Raw genomic sequence first — 21014 nt, forward strand, 5'->3', positions numbered from 1 at the left:
GCTCTTGAGTTCTGTGAAATCATTGACAACAATATTTTCGATTATTTTTCCCTGCCGCACTTTTAGAATTACAGATGTTTCATAAAACAAATACATATGGACAGTACTATCAGAAAAGATGCTATTTTGTATTTAACGTTTCCTCTAGATCCTGTAAACTATAATCTGAGCGATTAGGCGAATGACTGAGTGACTGCTTTTTTCAAACATCAATGCAACACTGTCGGAGTGTTTCTGAAATGTACTCCTTCAAGCCATCTCAAGACAAAGAACAAAGCTCGACAAAAACTTTGAAACTGCAGCCGAAGATCCTAAACTACTTGATGTAGTATAGGGAATTCAGTGGTGATGTTTTATGAAGTGTCATGTGATAGCGGAAAAGAACTAGAAACTACGTATCCCATCAGCCACTGCACCATGTCACATGTCTCATTCACCTGTTTCACGTTTAGCTCATTAGCACTGGTGTGTGTATATAGTCACGTTCAACGCTGCACTTGTGTCTTGCGTTGTTTGTTCTGTCCTTATGTGTCACCTTACGCTCGTCCTGGGGTCATGGAAGTCTTGTGTGGTGTTTTGTTTGATAATTTATTAAATGTTTCACTGAGATTCTGCAGTTGCATCTGCGTCTAAGTCAATATCGTGACAGGAAGGCTTATGGTGATGAATGAGATTTAGGCGTTGAGATACTATGGTGGAAATCCATTTCTAACCAATTCTAATAACAAATGTATCGAAACTCAACGCACAAATTGAGTTCTTGCGGGCTCTTTATCCCTATAATATCAGCGCAAACATCTCACTTGAAAAAGTTGGAAAATATGTTTTATATGAACATGAATGTTTATCGTAAACGACTGTATGTTCTGTTGATTAAAATTAGTATCAAAGCACCACAGTTTTTAAATCAAGCATATAACAATCACTGCTGCTATCTACATCTGGAACATTAGCATAGCCCATGCTTTTTCTAATTCGGTAAAGCATTACTGATATAAAATGTTGACTTTTTTGGAACATTCTAAAACATTCATATAGCACAGAAGGAATATGTGGTAGTGCTTGAGAACAAAACACTACATGTGAGCCCTGACAGTCCTAACTGAAGAATATTGGCTATCGGGAGAGATTTCATTGATTAGCTGTATTGATGAGGCTAATTCCACTGCTTCCACCGGTTTTGACTTTCCCACACTGTGAAGGACTGTAAAATGAACTCTGATTGTTTTCGTGAACCTTTTTTTCAAAAGAACTGCCTGAAATTACGACTGAATGAAAGCTGAAGCACTAGGTAACATGGAAAACATGTTGAGAGTCCATCAGTAAGTGATAGTGTGTGATTAAATAGATTAAATTAGAATTAAATGGTGCAAATAAATCGAAGCAAAGGTAGCGCGATTAAACGCAGCCATGGCTACCAGACTAGATCCAGAAGAAGTACCCCTCAACAGTGTAGCAATAAAACTAGCCTATTAAATCATTTGTTTATCGAAAGTAAAGTACCATTGTACAAAGTTAAACGTAGGCATAACGAAGGACAGATTCTGAGCTATAAATATATAACACTATATTGTGTATAGGCAAAGAGGCTTCTCTGATCTCAGGGGTCTCTTCTTAATGTGAAGCATACAGCTGGGGCAACAGAGAAAAAAAACAGACTATTTTGTGACTAGTGCAGCTGTAGTTTGTCTTTTCATCATAATCCCCAAAAAGTGGGGCAGTGGTGGCTTAGCATTTAAGGCTCTGGGTTACTGATCGGAAGGTCGGGGGTTCAAGCCCCAGCACTGCTGAGCTGCCACTGTTAGGCCCTTGAGCAAGCCCCTTAACCCTCTCTGCTCCAGGGGCGCGGCATCATGGCTGACCCTGCGCTCTGACTATTATTTTATGCGAAGAAAATAATTTCACTGTGTTCTAATGTATACGTGACCAATAAAGACTCATTATCATTATAATCAAATTAGGCTTAAAAAAAAACAACTGAGTTAGCAACATAACGTAAAGGAACCACATGAAGGACAATAATACTACAGCCACTCACCGACTTCCCCCTCCTCAGTCATGCAATGGCGGATCGAGTCTGTGAGGCCGAGGCTGGCAGCGCTGGGAAGAGGGCCAAGCAGTGAAGTCAGTGGCACATGGGTGGAGCCACTAGGCAGCTCTGCTGCCCCTTTACCCTGGGTCTGTGCCTCTGTGCCCTTCTTAGGGCCCTGCTCCAGTTCAGGTAACACCTGCTTGATGAAGTCCTCATTGAGGTGCTGAGCTGCAGCCTCCATCTCCTCATCTTCTATGTCCTCATTTCCCGCGAGGTCCGACACCAGAGACAGACTGCCATCATTGGTGTCTAACAGAGAGACAGGAGGGATTTGTAAATGTAATCATCAAGAGCGGATATATTTCCTCTCCGTGTTAATTTAAAACTAAGCGCATGTAAGATTCTAATGTGGCGACCAAATTAAACACTAATTACAACCAAAAACATAAATAAACAAACAAACTTAGTACTCTAGTTAAAATAAAAACACCGTAATAATGCATAAAAATGCACATTTATAGAAATAAACACCAGAAGTGAACAAGCACATACGGTACCTTCTCTTGCATACATGGCATAAATTCCTCTCAGTTTAGGCCTGCTGTTCTCCAGTTCTGTCTCAATCTCATCCTGATAGGAGCTGATCTCACCTACAGAGACAAGCACTGCATCTCAATCACAACACAGCCTCTGGCAAACTACACTGTTTCTCTGACTTAACAGGCACACCACAGTATTGTACTTTCCCCCATTTTTAAACATGAGCTTACACGCATAGGAAATGTCATACTATGAACGCTGTATGGAGCATTTAGGTAAGGACTACGGGCCGTATTCAGAGTTCATTTCCAAAGCTATGTCAATATTTACGCAGGGAAAGTTGAGCGCATTCAGAAATGCGATATGCGCCTGCTTAGGTCCATTTTCCGATTAAGCAAATTACTCACGTGTAATTCTCGCCTCCAAGTTTGCCAGATATTTCTTGATTTGAGTCTGTGTTTTCATTAGCGTCTGGACCACTGTCTTTAAACTTAAGCATTTGCCTTTAACCAGGGATAGAAAATGCAGACTGAAGAAAGAAATAGCAAATGGGGTAAGGTGTCCACATACTTTTGGATATATATAATCTAAGACTATGTAACATAAAAGCAAGAAACTATTTAAAAAAGACTACTGTGATAATATATGAAGGAGAAGACGGCAGGTATTGAAATAAAAATCTAACAGGAGAACGCAGAGCACATGATCCACAAAATAGCACTTGATCCAGCACAGCCTATTATTTTGCATTTTATTCGGTGTTTTATATTATGCTCCAACAGCTGCTTGTGTGCACACGTTAATGAAGCCAAGCGATACAAAATCTAGGTCATAAAACCGTAATGCATGTGCAGAATGTAGGCTATTTTATCATGATTTTATTTTAATTTGCTATTTCGGGTTGAGTTAGGTCAATTTATTAAAACAATGCCGACATTTTTATGAATCTGACGCGCTTTCCTTTGAAGAAAGGTGCCTATTAGTTAATATTGTCATATTTATGTATTTAATATAAATACATAAATGGCATTCTATAATTTTTTTGAGTGACGTGACATAAACTGTCAGACAGTAGCGCTCGACTTAATACTGCGCCTCACTTGTGCATGAGAAACGCGTGAAAAAGGCCAGAGTCAGAATCGCCCCTATGTGCGCATCTCTTGTGCAACTTGAAGTCTGTCATTTATATTTGAGATGAATACCGATGTTTTTATATTAAATCTTCATAGCACACACAACTCTGAATATTGCCCTTAAAACTGACGTCCCGTTTTGTTTTGTTTTTCTCCACATTGTTCCGACAGAGTATTAAAATGCCAGTTCAAGCACAAAAATGAAACGGACCACTGACACTGCTGAGAACAGGCTGAAAACACGGCGGACTTCAGAAGACATTCAAACACCTACGTCTTTTTCCAGTTTTTCACAAGACAAACCTTGATATTCATCGAGCTTCCTGGCCAGCTCCTGTTCCAGCTGAAATAAACAAACGAATGTTCTATTTTAAAAGAAGAAACTTCGCTGGGAAAATGTAAAGAAGTTATAAGAGACATGACTGTGACATGATGACGTAAGGGCATGACGTACACCATGAGCCATGCAATACCAACCTGCTGGATCTTTAACTTCTTTTGACCAGCGATGAAAGAAGGGGGATCACACTCCTCCTCTAGGTCCACTCGCATGAACTCATCAATAGTCAAGTGACTGGTGGGCGTGTCCTCAAATTCTGTCAGCCTAAGAAGAGATTACGTAGATTATGATAAAACGACAGGCTACCAGTCTTCCCAAATGACTTGTTACCTGTTCCTATGTGTGCTGCATTTATATTAAAACTATAGTATGTTTTCTGAATATGCACGACTGACTGGAGAAAGAAAACACCCTAAACAACAGTGCTATTGGTGCAGGAATGCGGATTGGGCGCAACATGGCAGCAGTGGCTGTCAGAAAAACTCGAACAATTTCTGCTGCTTTGGTTTTTGTTAATTTGTCTTTTAAACTGACTGTAAGTAATGTAACATTTTATTTATTAAAGCTAACCACTATATACAACTTTGCTGTTTTACCTTCTTTTGTCTTAGTTTGGACTTACTCCTAACTCACTACTCAGATGGCCACACACTGTCAGCTGTCAGACCGCTTTACCTCTCTCATTACTAATACTGGGCCTAATACAATAACAGCAGGAGTTAAGTACATCCTAGTGTCTTCAATACTTCTTGAATTTCTCACCAAATCACCAAAAGTTCCTATAACATTCATTCCTCACTCACTGAACATATCAACATTTAAATATTCTATTATATGTACACGTACAGCTTGTATTAATGAGATGCTTTCATTATATTTTTTCCTATTTTACTTTTTGTTGTACTACAGTTAGTGCTCATGTGGCACCTGCACCACGAAACATTCCTATGTCAATGCCAAAACCAAAAACATCGGCGTGAGTCAGCTTGAAAGCCAACAAAAAAACAAAAGGGAGCAAATCCAAAAAGCCACAGCCCTCTCGCTTGGGTACATCTTATTACACATACTCCAAAACGTGCAACAGATCGTCTAAAAGAAACCACACTCACGTATAAAGCTGAGGCACCTACCTCTTTCTGAGAGTCGCCTCGCATACTTTCACCACGCCAATGACCTCCTTCACCGTGCGGCGGAATTCGTGCATGCGGGCCGCCACCAGCAGAGCTGGAAGATTGAAATGTCATTCGTTTCCTATAATAATTCTACTCGTGTAATAAGAAGACATTTCTAAGGGCTGCAGAACCTTTACGTGGCAATAATGTTGAGCACATGAACACAAAGGCAAACCTGCACAAATCTACTTGGTTCTCCTGCTAACATTATAGCTCAGTGCCCACAACTGCTTTATGCAGCATTACGCAGACACACGAGCCTGAATTCAGTCAATAAAAGTTTTATGGCCTACTTTATGCAACTAGCCCACGTTTTCAGAGGTAGAATAACTAGCTTCGTGACAGCAAGCTTTGATTTTACAAGAGCAAATCCAGTGCATTTTAGACAAAGGTAATATTTGAACATAAGGAATTTTTCATTACTAGAGTATTTACAAAACAAACAATGCGATGACTTTAGATGTAACCCGAGGACTGTGAAGCAGGGCTTATTTCATTCACGTGCTGCCAAAACACGCCTTTGTGCTGGTCTATCAGACGTTCGACTACCCAACACTCGTGAGAAATCACTGAAAATATAAATGAGAGTTCTGTATTTAAGGCTCTGGTGAAAAGCTACAAAGCACACTGATTTCTTATGAAATAAAACGTCTTATCTTAATACTTAAAGCTTCTTGCAAAGCTGCACATGAGGCTGTGACTTATAATAATAATAATGCATTTTATTTTTAAAAAGTGCCTTTCACGACGCTCAAGGTCACAAATACGACAAATACAATTCACAAAACAATAAAACACAACATTATATATACAATAATACACATGCACATATATATACATTCTACAATATTAGTATAAACGTCTAGTATGAACGTCTGAACTGTCTTTATTTGTTTTTCACTTCTCTTTCAATGTTTTCTATAGGTTTATGTGTTTCCTTAAAGTGGCAGACAGAATCCAGAAGTATGTTTCGACATTAAGCACTGAACACATCAATTGAACTTCAGCACCACAAAAAAAAAAAAAATTAATTAATTGAATTCGATGACTAATTATTGTGAAAATCAAGCTTGTTAACTTGCGCTGCTAATGACTTATACCCTTCACCTCATACTGACCGGGATATCATTCATTTATTGGAGCTTCCTTTAGGCGCGTTCTCACGAATGTACATTTTCTGTATTCTATATAATACCATTATAGTATTATAAATACGATTTGCATTATCATTGTAGATGACCAAATAAGGTTTAACTAGCTCGAAAAAGACAAGCTTTGTGGGTGAAGCTACTTTCTTCACATCGGGTTTTTTATTTATTTATTTATTTATTTATTTATTTATTGAAGTGCTGCTGTTATAACAATTCAATGAGCTTTTAACTCTTTTCAGCTTTCCACGGCCTTGCATATGAACACACGCCGGGCGAACACAAAGAAGTGTGATGGAGGTTAAAGAACAGCCAACGACTTTCTGCCATTAAAGCGCACCTATTATGGTTTTGAAACGTGCCTGATTTTGTTTTGAAGCTCTCATACAATATAGTTACATGCATCCAAGGTCAAAAAACACTTCAATGTGCTCATAATTTAAACTGCGGCAGCACCTTTTTCCCCCCCCAGTTCAATGATCCGTTCTAAAGGATTCATTCTAAACTCCTCCTTTCAGAGAGCATACTCTGCTCTGATTGGTCAGATGTCCCAGTCTGTTGTGATTGGTCTACCTCTGTCAGCGTGTTTCAAAAAGGAAACGCCCACTAACATAACGAGTTTCAGCTCCGTCTGTTTGCGAGCAGCCGATGAAGACCAGAGGCAGGGCTTTTAGTTACAAACCTAAGTAGGTTAGTACAGACGTAAAGTCTGGAATTACGAACGACTCGTTTCAGCTGTTCAGAATCGGTTCTTTCTTTTGGGAATCAATTACTCAGTTTGTCGTGCGCTTTGATTTGACTCTGACTTTTTACATTCACATAACACACTGCATGAAAGGTAATATTTGAAAAACCATAATAGGTGCACTTTAAATTTGGCCAAGGGAATAAACTCAACAGTTTTTATAAAGTTGTGATCAGCCCCTGGCTGTTAAAAAAAAATACACCCATTTACACAACTTCTACCAGCAAACAAAGTAACATGGAGTGCCACACACAGATGGTGTGGATAACAGTGTAAAAGGAGTGGGTCATTTACACTGTTGATTGTTTTTATTTTAACCTTGACATTAACTCTATAACTTTCACTTGAAAAGATCACCTTTGATATCAGGATCCTCCATCGAAACTTACCATGTTTCCCTGAATACCGTGAATGATGAATGATAAATTACTGTTTCCTCAGATGTTGCACAAGCAGATATAGAATGGAAAGTAAGACACTGAAAGACAGACAACAGAACTAGAGATGTATGGAAATGGTTTGTTTCCTGTTCTGTGCTGAGGGCATCTTGCTGGCGGCAGAGTACAGAGCTTAAACGCTGGGCTTCATGGATAGCCAAGGGGTTTGTGCAGCAAAACAGGATGTGCAGAGCTTCTAGTTTAGGCGTGTTATGCAACACAGCAACTCATCTTGCTTCATGGTTTGGTAAAAACGTTCGATATATCTTGATCACTTGAAATTTAGGTTCTGATTTCTGTGACGCATTTTATATTGCAAACTTTGTTTAACCTACCTTGTAATCAATCTAATTTGTGGGTTTGTTTTTTTATCATTGTTCAAATTTTCCCATTCTCACTAGTAAACCACTTGATATGGCGTATCGTATATTTCAGACACCGAAAGAAGCATTTGATCCTTTCCACATGAACCTGGCAACAAGCACAACCTGTTTTGAACAGTATGAGGAAATGCTAAACATTACAGTGCCTGAGGAAAAATCCACCCTGAATGACTTTCATATTTAATCTTTATAATTAACCTGTGATCTTCTGTGGCATCCAAGATTTAATTTGTAATGAAATTTTGAGTTGGCCTTTTCAGGTTAAACTTATTTCATCCAGATGTTAGTCCAGTTTCACTTTAAAGGGGGAACAACTGCGTAGTTCATTTGAAATTTCTGAGACACCACATGTTTGTTCTGTCCATGGGGTATAGTCCTATGTTTCGGGTGTTTACGACCAGTGCTTTTCGAGTAGATTCTTTGAAATGCACATGCTGCCTTTTAAAATACTCCTCCTCATCCCAGCGAATAGCACAAAGCCATTTCCTTCTCACAAGCACTCTGGTGAGAAATGAGTCAGGTTTTAAATCGCTACTTTAAAAAAAAATTCCAATATGACATGTTTAATGTGCTCCAGGGTGGACTCTTCCTTCACATATATGTAGTAAAATCTGTCACCAGTGCTAGAATCATTCAGTACCTGCGCCACAGAGTCCAGATGGTCTGCGTCCTGTGTGCATCCAGTCTCTCTTCATCCTCTGCAGCAGTCTCAGTGCAGTCATGGACACTTCATGGGTTTTCTCTCCAAACTCCAACATGTGTGCAAAGCGTGGAATATACAGACATGGATCTACACACACATACACACAAAAACACAAATGAACAATATCAGTACTTCATATTGAGGCTGACAAAAAGTGCCGTAGTCATCCCTAATAAACAACAACGCTGTAAGTACTAGTGTATAAAGCAGTTTAAGTCTAGTACTAGCATTTAAAGTAAATTTTCTTAAGCCCTATTCAGATTGGACTAGTTTTACATGGGGATGTGGTGTAATGTAATTATTACTGGAGTGTGTGTGTATATATATATATATATATATATGTATATATATATATATATATATATATATATATATATATATATATATATATATATATATATATATATATATATATATTTTACAGATGTGCACATACCTGCAAAAGATTACAGCATATTTCACCCTCTATAAAATTACCAGTAGAAAACCCCCAGGTGATATATATATATATATATATATATATATGTATGTATGTTCCATTAAATATCATGGTAAAAGACGATGCTCCAGGAAGTGCTCTTTTCTATCCTCTCTGGCAGAAATTAAATTAAATTGCATTGTCTGAGTTTAAAACACAGAACTATCAAATACATACACCGTTTATAAGGACTCGTCAGAGAAGCAATGCTTCTGGAGGTTTTAGGTAAGATATTGAGTTTCTAGCACAGGTACAGGACATCATGTTTCATCACTAGCGCTTACAGACATCAAACATTAGCAAACAGACATATGTCCAGAAATCCCATCCGAATAGACAGTAAGAGTATATTCTATGGCTCCTCTTACAGAGGGTTTTATAGGTCACAAAGGACTCTTCTTGAAGGATCTCCTTGACATAGAATCATTTTGAACTTCAAAATTGCTTCTCTATAGGGAGTTCTCAATGTGGCTTGGCTCTGAGTCACTCTGTGGAAGCAAACATCCCTAACTTCTACCTACTTCAAAGTCTTTGAATTAACTCACTCTGCTGCCCCAGTAAAATACACGTCACTGCTGTCCTAATAACAGGGAAAGGAGTTCAGCTCACAGAACCAAGCAGGCACTGTCTAAGGAAATAATATATGTACTCCACCTGCGCACGAAGGAAATAAAAAAAATCACAGAAAAATCCCCCAGGACTGCGTATGTCAGGAGCCTTGTCTGAGTCATATGGGCAATTTTATACTAAATTATCATATTAATAAACCGGAATCCAACAGTGAGGGGGCTGACCTTTCCGCACCATCTGTATAACAGAGAACTACAGTTTCAGGAGAATTGTTCTCAAAAACATCTACCAACTCACTGACAACATTTTGTACTGCGATAAGATAAAAAATTGAAACTGGTGACAGGATTTGAACTTCTTTATTTCATGTGGACTTCTGGGATTGTTTGATTTGTATGACAGGTGATAAATCAGTGTGAACAGACAGAAGGGACTGTAGCATTAAAAGAAATGGGAAGTTTAAGCTGAACAGCCGGAATGTCCTGACAGAAGTAAAAATACACTTATGAGGCTTGTTCAGAGTTGTGAAGAAGAGGCCAGCCGAGATTCAGGCTGAAAGGGAGTCCTGAAAGTCTCACAATTTCGATCGCTACTACTCCAGATCTCACAGACGCACAGTGTAGCTGGGAAAAGTCTGCTCTTTATCTATTAATTATTCAAATCACAAAAAAGCACGCATACCTCCTGCAGTAAAAGCATAACTGATCTTCAACAAAAACAAATAAATTAGTATGCCTGACATTATTATAGTGCTGGATGCAAAACACCAATAAACAGCAAAGTGTATTATATTTCCTGCACACGGACCCAGTTATCACTCTACCCAAAATAAAAATACATTCCTTTTTGTTAAACTGCGCAGATAAGAACATAACATAATTTAACCTTACCTGCTAACATGATTCTCTCAAATTAGGGATACACCAATCCCAGTTTTTCCATGTTTGGAAAAACACTGATATCCAGGCTGTTTAGTGTTGAGCAATACTCAGTATGGAGTAAATTCCTGACATCCTGACTGCTCTCTGCAAGCTTATGTTGTTAAATTAGTTAAAGGTAGATTATGGTAAAGCTTGATTATGGCATGAAATCTGTGTCCTACGTTCACGTGCATGATCGCGTCAGTCAAAGTCACATGTCAAACAGATTGGAAATTATTTCAAATCCAATCCGATTTCAAGCCAATACCAATTCTAAGTATAAGATCAGGGTATCTCAATCTAAAATTACCCTAATTAAAATACTGGTTATGTTCAAAAGATTATGTAAGAGATTCTACTAAACATGAGTGTAAACTGTGTAAAATATCCAGGGCGTTGTCCCATTATGCCTTAGGAATACAGGATAAATTGAATGCTATTATTATGCTCCATGTGGATGCACCTTGATTAATCAGATTTATACCACAGTGGTATAAATTTATACCACATATTTATACCACTCTACAGTTGCAATCAATATGATTCAACCCCCATTGCAAATCAGGTTTATTATCAAAATGTACAGACTTTCAGCTGTTTGCGATGAACAAATCAAACAAAACCAGTTAAAATAATTCAACACAACGAATGCTTCAAGTGGTTTTCACAAATTCAACTGAAAATGCAACTTGTAATGATTTCTCCAGTCTCAAAATTGTTCAACCCCCTGAATAGAATCCCTCACAACAGCACAAATATGCAAAACAGGTGTTGTCTCAAGCACACGTGATGCAACTAATCAAGGGCTTCATTAGATGCAGCAGGTGTGCTTGAGCTGGAACACATGAAATACCTGAATTGGATAGGGGTTGAAAATATATGAAATACCTGGACCGGGCAGAAAAAGTAAGCTATGAATGGCTGCAAGCAGATTTCTGAGAAGGCAGGTTGTGAAAAACCCTCGAGTGACTGCAAAGGACCTGCAGCAAGACTTGGTGACAACAGACACTGAGGTTTCAATGAGCACAGTAAGGCGCGTACTCAATGCAGAAGGTTTCCATGCCAGAACTCCTAGATGTACACCACTACTGACCCAAAAGCACAAGAAAAGTCGGCTCAAAATCATACAAATAACTCACAGACATTTGAGGATTCTGTTCTTTGGAGCAATGAAACAAAACTGGACTTTTTCAACACGATGGATCAGCGGGATGTCTGGAGGAGGAAGAATGAAGAAAGAGCACTCTGTCCACAGTCAAGCACGGTGGTGGCTCGGTGATGCTCTGCGGCTGCTTTGCATCCTCTGGCACTGGAAACCTGCAGCGCGTGGAAGGCAAGATGGATTCATTGAAGTATCAGGAAATCCTAGGAGAAAACTTCATGCCGTCTGTGAGGAAGCAGAAGCTTGGTCGTCATTGGACCGTCCAACAGGACAATGATCCCAAATTCCTCAAATTCCACCAAGGCTTGTTTGCAGAAGAAGTCCTGGAAGATTCTACAGGGCCATCACAGTCACCTGACTTGAACCAAATAGAAAATCTCTGGTGGGATTTGAAGAAGGTGGTTGCAGCATGCAAACCCAATTACTGATATTACTGAACTGGAGGCCATTGCTCATGAGGAATGGGCTAAGATTCCTCAGGAACGCTGCCAAAAGATATGCATCTCGTTTGAAGCAGGTCATAACAGCAAAAGGGTGTTCTACTAAGTACTAAAGATGCTTGCCATGAAGGGGTTGAATAATTTTGAAACTGGAGAAATCATTATAAGTTGCATTTTCAGTTGAATTTGGGGGAAACACTTGAAGCATTCGTTGTGTTGAACTATTTCAATGACTTTTGTTTGATTTGTTCATTACAAACAGCTGAAAGTCTGTACATTTTAACAATAAACCTAATTTGCAATGAGGGTTGAATCATTTTGATTGCAACTGGTGGGATAACAAGTGTTTATAGCTCATATAATCTAAGTAATAACAGGAACAATCTTGTTTTGCTGATGTTTCAGAACAGTAAATGTAACTATAAATTAGTAAAATGCATGACATTTTCCTTAATTGATGAAAACATAATTGTTTGCAAATTGCTGTGGAATATAAGAAACAAAACATGAAGGGTCGTACAGTTACAGAGAAAACAACTTCAGGGTGGTAACAGGAACTATCATCTGCATTACACCATCCTGTTGTTGATCATTTTCCTGTAGCAGCATATCATGTTTTTCTCCTGACTTACGTGAATCTAGTATTCAAACAAGGCTATGAAAAGTGCTACTTTTATAAATAACTACAGTGACTCTTGTCAATCCAAATAATCATGACCAGTTTGCCTGGTGCACCGCCCTTTTCCTGTAGGCTACTATCGTTGATATAATGACTCTCGTTGATATAATGACTCCATCCATCCATTTTCCATTCTGCTTATCATACACAGGGCCATGGGGAGCCTGTCCCAGGGAACTCAGGGGCAGGGGACATCCTGGACAGGGTACCAACCCATCACAACCCATACTACAGACAATACAAAACATGTCTCTGGACTGGAAGAGGACACCGGAATACCTGGAGGAAATCCACAAGGCACACAAGCTCGTGGCGGGATTTGAACCCCCCAACACGGGGTGGCTGTGGCTCAGGTGGTAGAGCGGGTTGTCCACTAATCGTAGTGTTGGTGGTTCGATTCCGGGGCCACGTGACTCCACATGCTGAAGTGTCCTTGGGCAAGACACTGAACCCCAATTTGCTCCCGATGGCAAGTTAGAGCCTTGTATGGCAGCTCTGCTACCATCGGAGTGTGTATGTGAATGAGAACCAGTGTAAAGCGCTTTGGATAAAAGTGCTATATAAGTGCAGACCATAACATACCATTGGTGCTAGGCAAACATGCTAACCACCTTGTCAGTCTGTTCAGGATTTCGCTAAGAGATTTTTGGGAAATGCTTGATTTTGCTGCGTTTTTTCCCCTGAAATTTGCGATACTTGAATCTGTGAAATTGCAGGAAATTTTGCACAGTCTTTCGCAGTGGTGTTTGTTGGTAAATGAGATGTTTTAGCTGTACTCGTGTTCGACGCACATAAATCGAAGAGGGCTTTGAATGAACGCGGGTTGCGATGATGCATGTTGGCCCAAATCTGCGGTAATTTTGAAAAATTACAAGCTCCTCCGAATATTGTGGAGTTTGCATGATTTTGCGTTAATGGCTGTGCCACATAATGACTCTTTATTTTTAAAAGATTGTTGTTATTATTATTATTATTATTATTATTATTGTTATTTAAATAAATGAATAAGTAATTAAATAAATGCAAATACATGTATGATTTCTTGAGAATGTTTTTGAAGATAAGGGCATGATCTCCTTCTGTTGAGCCACACATAATTTTATGGAGATGCTAGTGATCCTGACCCTTTCTGCTCTCCAGACCTGCCTGATCCGTTCAGATGCCCTACCTCTGGATGGCGCTCTCATCAACTCCCAATTCCACATGGACATTCTCACTGTGGTTGCTGCTATGGTCTTGGGACTGCAATTACCACATGCAGTTTTGCACTCGGGTTGCCTTTACTGAACACTGGCCTAGTTCTTTTACTTTCACACTATCCATTGTTACCCAGATCAGGATGGGTTGCCTTCTGAGTCTGGTTCCTCTCAAGATTTCTTCCTCATATCATCAGGGAGTTTTTCCTTGCCACCGTTGACACTGGCTTGCTCAATTGGGATTAATCCCCACAATTAAAATCTGTATCCTGTGTTTATATCTTTCTGTAAAGCTGCTTTGAGACAATCAGAATGTTTACATGGACAACATTAATCCGATATGAACCCGATTAAGATGATACTCTGATTAAGAAACTAGCATGTAAACAGAGATTATTGATGACATTAATCTGGCTAAAGTCATAGTTGAAGTAAACACAAATGGAATTAAGACGTGGAGTATTCCTGTTTTAATCGCATTATCGACGTGCGTTATAGACATGTACACACCTTAATCACACTATTAACGTCGTGTGGGAGCTTTCACCGCATTTTGCGAGAGGACACAATCACACACGGCAGTGCTCAACCGTTTGACTGCAAACAAGAGAGCACGGCTGCGTCCCAAACCGCGTACTTACCTACTATATAGTAGGCAAAATACATGTATCTCAGCTACTATTTAGTAGGTAAGTACGCGGTTTGGGATGCAGCCCACGGCTTCAAGCAGTCTTCTATCTGCACGTATAGCATGACAAACCGCACTTGAAGCTTTCGTAAAATTAAAAATGAAACACTCAAAACTGTATACGGTACCATAACGAAGACAGACTGTATGTTGATACGTGAAATTCTGGAGGGAACGTCGGACGGCATGGCGTGGGGACGTAATGACCAAGGCGTAACCATGGTATGGACATTGGGGGGGGTCCAACGAACTCGGCGGGAGGATATGCAAGTGAATGTAACGTTAATGGTCAAAAACTGTAACTGACGTTAGCCTAGCCTACTTCATGGGTGTGCAAATATCAACAATTAATTGACGTTCTTAAGAACAAACCAAGCCATGGTATGATGACTTCTATACTAGGCTAAGGTTACCTACTATTTAGGTATCTAGTTACTTACTGTCTGAAAAAAAGCTCGTATGTTCTGCTGCACTTTTCTACGCTTGGCTTCTGTCTCCATTGCTTACAGTCTGAGCTGCTAAAATATATCAACGAACTTGCGTTGAGTATGGGCGCGATCAAGTGTACAATTAGAGGGGGGGCGCACCTATTTTCCTTAGCAAATGGAAATATATTAAAAAGGAATAGACATAAATAAATACAATAGATGAGGAAAAGACAGATCCGTTGGCAGGGTTCATTAAAGGGGGACATATAGAAAATATTTTGTACTGTATATTAGGGGGGACAGATTGGTATTTCCTCAACACTGGGGGGGACACGACCCCCCAAAGAATGCGTCGCTACGCCCATGGTAATGACGTGTGCCGTTAATCGATCCATTTTCTATAACATGTAAAACGGGAACATGAAAGGAATATTCTAAAAGCGACTCATGTAAACACCTTAATCACAATACTGTCTTATTCAGAATAAGGTCAATAATTAGATTCCTGCACTCCATGTAAACGTAGTCAATGACCGTTGTAAAAAGTGCTATACAAATAAATTAAATTGAATCTACAAGTCTGTCTGGCAAAATATGATATGATATGAGATATGATATGATATGACATGATATGAGATATGAAATGAGATATGATGAGATATGATGAGATATGAGATATGATACAATATGAGATATGCTATGATATATGAAATATGAGATATGCTGTGATATGATATGAGATATGCTGTGATATGAGATATGATATGAGATATGCTGTGATATGAGATATGATATGAGATATGCTGTGATATGAGATATGCTGTGATATGAGATATGATATGAGATATGCTTTGATATGAGATATGAAATGAGATATGATGAGATATGATGAGATATGAGATATGATACAATATGAGATATGCTATGATATATGAAATATGAGATATGCTGTGATATGATATGAGATATGCTGTGATATGATATGAGATATGATATGATACGATGAGATATGCTATGATACAATATGAGATATGCTATGATACGATATGAAATATGAGATATGCTGTGATGATATGAGATATGATATGAGATATATGAGATGAGATATGCTGTGATACGAGATATGATACGATATGATACGATATGAGATATGCTATGATATGATACGATATATGAGATATGCTGTGATATGAGATATGAGATGATATGATACGATATATGAGATATGCTGTGATATGAGATATGAGATATGCTGTGATATGAGATATGAGACATGCTGTGATATGATACGATATATGAGATATGCTGTGATATGAGATATGAGATATGCTGTGATATGAGATATGAGACATGCTGTGATATGATACGATATATGAGATATGCTGTGATATGAGATATGAGACATGCTGTGATATGATATGAGATGAAATGAGATATGATACGAGATATGATATGATACGATGTGAGACATGATATGATCTGTAAAAGCCGCTTAACCCTAGCCATGTTTGGATAAAGCGCTCCTGATGATCCATTTTGTAACGCCGGGGCCCTCTGTTGGAAAGCCGGGAAAGCGAAGTGGGAACAGGACGGAAGCCCAACCCCCTCTCCCACAGCAAGCTCCGGATTTAACATGGCTCCTGGTTGCGATCGGGCGTCCACAGACCAAACCTGAATGCATTCCCTCATCACCTGGGCTTTGCTCTGCTTTCTAAGGTAACGAATTCCAAACTCTACACCAGCATAGTTTCTCTCGGGCTGTTGTTGTTGTGTTCAATCTCTCGCTCTGAGTTCCGGCTACAGTCTGTGTTAGTGGAGGAGAGAGAGAGAGAGAAAAGCCAGCTCTTCTCTGCTCACACTTTATCCTGTTTTTCCTCCACGGCGTGTTTTTCCGCATTACTCTGATGTGTCTATAGAATCAATAGGAGCTTGTTTTGTCCGGTAGTTGGAGTGCACTTCTCCGTGCATCCCAGTGCACACAACAACGCCGCGGCTGACTGAATGTCGGGACTTCACAGGCAAGGAGAGCAAACTAAACAATTAAATGTGTTGTTAAACTCCGACTGGAGCGAAGCTCTGCTCATACACTGTCACTGCAGTGCGTTTTGAATAGTTTAAAAGTAACTTGTCTTCTAACCTGGAACAAAAACTGGAGCTTGCGAGCTGGTTAAATGTGACTCTTGCTCTGCTCTGTATGTTTGTGGATCTGTTTACGCATTTGTGTATATAATCCAGTGTATTAATGATGTTTTTATTACTATAATTGTGGTTGTTTTTGGGTTTGTTTGGGGTTTTTTTTTTTTTTTTTTTAAATGATAACCTCGGTGTAAATGGTGACGTGCACCTATATTGTCAACAATCCTGCAAGGGTTAAATTAAAGGGTTGCGCTTGGAGAATATTATGGCGAAAGAGGGCGGGCGCTTAGGGTGTGGGCGGAGCTTCGGAGGTGCTGACGTGAATCGCGTCTGAGAATCTCATTGGTCGAGGCAGAACTGGGCGTGCGCTTTCGCGACACAAAACGAGGTTTACTACACAAATAAGTGAGGGAGCGTTCAGAGAGAGCCGGAGCAGCTCTCATTCAGATCAGGAACAGGCGTGTGTTTATCTCAGCAGATGTGTAGTGACTGATGACTTGGAGTGAGGCTGCGAGCTGGCAGCACGATCAACACGGCATGGAGGGGGACTTAGTAAAGGCGTGTTTGCTCAGTGGTCGAGGAAGTGATGAGAGAGGGAACAGTACTCGGGTTGGATTTATGCATTTACATCATCCTGGTGTTATGGCAGCGCCTGGGCTTCATGCACACTGAGACACGGGTGTGTTAAATTACAGGGCTGCACCTACACTACACCTGCCTTTCAGTGACTCCACACACTCGTGGATTTGCCCGCTGATGCCAACACCCCCGGACTGCCTGTATGGCCGGATCATGAAGTTGTTGACGTTTTTTCTTTTGCTTCCAGAGAGCCTCAAAAGGACTAGAAAAAGTGGGAAGCAGCCGGGCAAGTTGCCAGCATGCTATGAAATCGTGACTTTGTCCTTAAAGAAGAAGATGGCTGCAGAGCTGTACCCTGCCAGCATAAACACCAACCTACCGAACAGTAACAGCACGGCGGTGTCACCTGCCAACAAGAAAACCATCGTCCAAGTGACCCAGACTGCAACCACGCCGACGGCCACCGCCGCACAGCAAAACATCAACAATAACAACGTCGAAACTGCCAGCTGGCAATCCACTCACCCCACACTTCGAGAGAGGTAAATCCACCCCCAGCAGCTCGGCTGACTTCTTATGACCTGTTCCTGCCTCAAAAGTGTCACGTTTATCCAGCCTAATAAACGGACCTTTCTAACAACATAATGTCTTTTTCCAGGAACGCTCTGATGTTCAATAACGAACTCATGGCAGATGTTCATTTTATTGTGGGTCGCCCTGGAGAGTCCCAGAAAGTTCCTGCGCACAAGGTGAATGTGGCATACTTGATTCGGGACTAAAAACAAGCAAAGTATTTTCTGTCTGCGTGATTTAATTCGATATTTTTGTTCTTTCAGTATGTACTGGCGGTGGGGAGTTCTGTGTTCGGTGCTATGTTTTACGGGGATCTCGCTGAGGGCAAATCTGAGATTCATATTCCCGATGTGGAGCCTGCTGCTTTTTTAATCCTGTTAAAGTAAGCCCTTTTAATGAATATGAAATCCTTCTAGAAAGTTTGCTCTTTGAGCTTAAGTGATAAGCCAGACCATCATTTCTGTAGCTTTGATCAAACCTGTTTCCTTCCAAATCTTCTCCCTGCAGATACCTGTATAGCGATGAGATTGAACTGGAGGCGGACACAGTGCTGGCCACTCTGTATGCTGCCAAGAAGTATATTGTGCCTGCGCTTGCCAAGGCCTGCGTCAACTTTTTGGAGACCAGCCTGGAGGCCAAGAACGCCTGCGTACTGCTGTCTCAGAGCCGGCTTTTTGAGGAGCCTGAGCTCACCCAGCGCTGCTGGGAAGTCATTGATGCCCAGGCTGAGCTGGCTCTCCGCTCAGAAGGCTTCTGTGAAATTGACTTGCAGACCCTGGAGATCATCCTGAAGCGGGAGACACTCAACACCAGGGAGGCTGTGGTCTTCCAGGCTGTCCTGGAATGGGCCGTGGCCGAATGTAAACGACAAGGACTTGGGCCAACAGCTCGCAACAAGAGGTCGGTACTGGGCAAGATCCTGTATTTGGTGCGCATCCCTACCATGACCCTAGAGGAGTTTGCAGATGGAGCGGCGCAGTCGGACGTGCTGACACTGGAAGAGACTCATGACATTTTTCTCTGGTACACAGCGGCCAATAAGCCAACGTTGGACTTTCCTTTAGCGCAGAGGAAAGGACTGACGCCGCAGCGCTGCCACCGCTTCCAGTCCTCGGCTTACCGCAGCAACCAGTGGCGCTACCGTGGACGCTGTGACAGCATCCAGTTTGCCGTGGACAAGCGAATCTTCATCGCTGGCCTCGGCCTGTATGGCTCCAGTGGCGGAAAGGCTGAGTACAGTGTTAAGATTGAACTGAAGCGCCAAGGAGTCATCCTGGCCCAGAATCTGACTAAGTTTGTTTCAGATGGTTCCAGCAGCACCTTCTCAGTGTGGTTTGAGCACCCGGTTCAGGTGGAGCAAGATGCTTTCTACACAGTCAGTGCTGTGCTGGATGGGAATGAGCTCAGCTACTTTGGGCAAGAGGGAATGACAGAAGTGCAGTGTGGGAAAGTGACCTTTCAGTTTCAGTGCTCTTCAGACAGTACGAATGGCACTGGTGTGCAGGGGGGTCAGATCCCAGAGCTGGTCTTCTACGCATGAAAGGTGTGAGGACAGCGATACTGTAGTGCATTCCGCCCACTGTATTTAGATGCAATGAACACATGGGGGAGTACAGGGTCCCGAGACACTTTTGCCTTCTTTTCAGTATAGCAGTGGAGGACAATCGAATGACAGCCTGTTTATAAAACAGACTCTTCTCTGACGAAGCTTGAGTGAAAGAATGCTCCTCTGCTTTATTTATTGAGAAAAGTATATTTGATTTAATTATTGCTGCTGCGGCATGCAGACCTATACATAAATATAGAAATAAATAAATCTCTATATATATAAACAAAGAAATCGATGTATTGCACTCCTGGTGGTGTCTTACCACTAGTGTGTTTTTTTTTTTTTTTTGTTGTTGTTGTAAATAACCTGAGTCTAATTTGTTTACAGCTTGATGAAATGTCTTGTATTAGTGTGCAGCTTACTAAACTGCAGATCATAAATTTTTGTCACTTAAACTGCTAAATGGTCGCCCTCCTTATTTTTGACTTGTGTTGTCTAATAACTAGAATGCAAAAAAAAAAAAACCCCACCAGTCTGTACTGAAAGAGTCTGAAAACAGATGCAGACACAATAGCATAAAAGATCTCCGCTGTCTTTTTAGGGTTAAGAAGACAAACATTTGGGTTTTGACACTGGAGTATGAACTCCTTGTAAAAAAAAAAACACACACACACAAAAAAAACTTCCACAGCAAACTCGAACTGTATTAATAAGATAATGATTGCTGTGTAGTGCAGAAATATCTTCATAGCCCACATTAGGAAACCGTTTTCCTTGCCAGGCTGCAGGGGCAACTGAATAGGGAGATTGTTTGAATTGAGCCCAAAGAATTTGCTGCGCTGTCTTTTGCATTCTAAGTGAGGATTTGGTGAACATGCAGCAGATGCAAGATGATAAAATGGCAGATTTTTCTGACAGACGAGCAGCTGAATATGAAATCGGAACACATGGAAAGCGTTTAATCAGTCTCGTGCCTGAAATTT

General features: G+C 40.5%; 2 protein-coding genes across 4 annotated transcripts in view; one reads left to right on the forward strand and one right to left on the reverse strand.

The window, feature by feature from the left end:
• brf1b (BRF1 RNA polymerase III transcription initiation factor subunit b) overlaps nt 1-21014 on the reverse strand; it is a 69674-nt gene that overhangs the window by 29691 nt on the left and 18969 nt on the right. The window contains exons 7-12 of the mRNA XM_053675674.1: nt 8571-8720; nt 5176-5269; nt 4183-4309; nt 4009-4048; nt 2590-2682; nt 2039-2341 (exon numbers count right to left, since the gene is read on the reverse strand). Coding sequence (XP_053531649.1) covers nt 2039-2341; nt 2590-2682; nt 4009-4048; nt 4183-4309; nt 5176-5269; nt 8571-8720 — 807 coding nt within the window. The remainder of the gene's footprint in view (nt 1-2038; nt 2342-2589; nt 2683-4008; nt 4049-4182; nt 4310-5175; nt 5270-8570; nt 8721-21014) is intronic.
• btbd6b (BTB (POZ) domain containing 6b) lies at nt 16705-20494 on the forward strand. 3 transcript variants are annotated; one of them, XM_053675676.1, is made up of 5 exons: nt 16705-16910; nt 18157-18451; nt 18568-18658; nt 18746-18864; nt 18990-20494. In XM_053675676.1, the coding sequence occupies exons 2-5, from the start codon at nt 18246-18248 to the stop codon at nt 20020-20022; spliced, it is 1449 nt and encodes a 482-aa protein (XP_053531651.1). In that variant the 5' UTR covers nt 16705-16910; nt 18157-18245; the 3' UTR covers nt 20023-20494. The 3 variants fall into 3 exon arrangements, with proteins under 3 accessions (XP_053531651.1, XP_053531650.1, XP_053531652.1); XM_053675677.1 differs by lacking the exon at nt 16705-16910 and adding an exon at nt 16953-18009; XM_053675675.1 differs by lacking the exon at nt 16705-16910 and having other exon boundaries at nt 16951-18451.

Source organism: Ictalurus punctatus, chromosome 25, assembly GCF_001660625.3.
Source record: "Ictalurus punctatus breed USDA103 chromosome 25, Coco_2.0, whole genome shotgun sequence".
In the NCBI taxonomy this organism is placed as follows: domain Eukaryota; kingdom Metazoa; phylum Chordata; class Actinopteri; order Siluriformes; family Ictaluridae; genus Ictalurus; species Ictalurus punctatus.

What these genes read in the sequence shown, in the direction of transcription:
- btbd6b (XM_053675675.1), top strand. Translation starts at nt 18,087, where the DNA reads ATGCCAACACCCCCGGACTGCCTGTATGGCCGGATCATGAAGTTGTTG. An exon ending in CACCCCACACTTCGAGAGAG is followed by an intron (nt 18,452 to 18,567) that starts GTAAATCCACCC and finishes GTCTTTTTCCAG; the next exon opens with GAACGCTCTGATGTTCAATA. An exon ending in AGAAAGTTCCTGCGCACAAG is followed by an intron (nt 18,659 to 18,745) that starts GTGAATGTGGCA and finishes TTGTTCTTTCAG; the next exon opens with TATGTACTGGCGGTGGGGAG.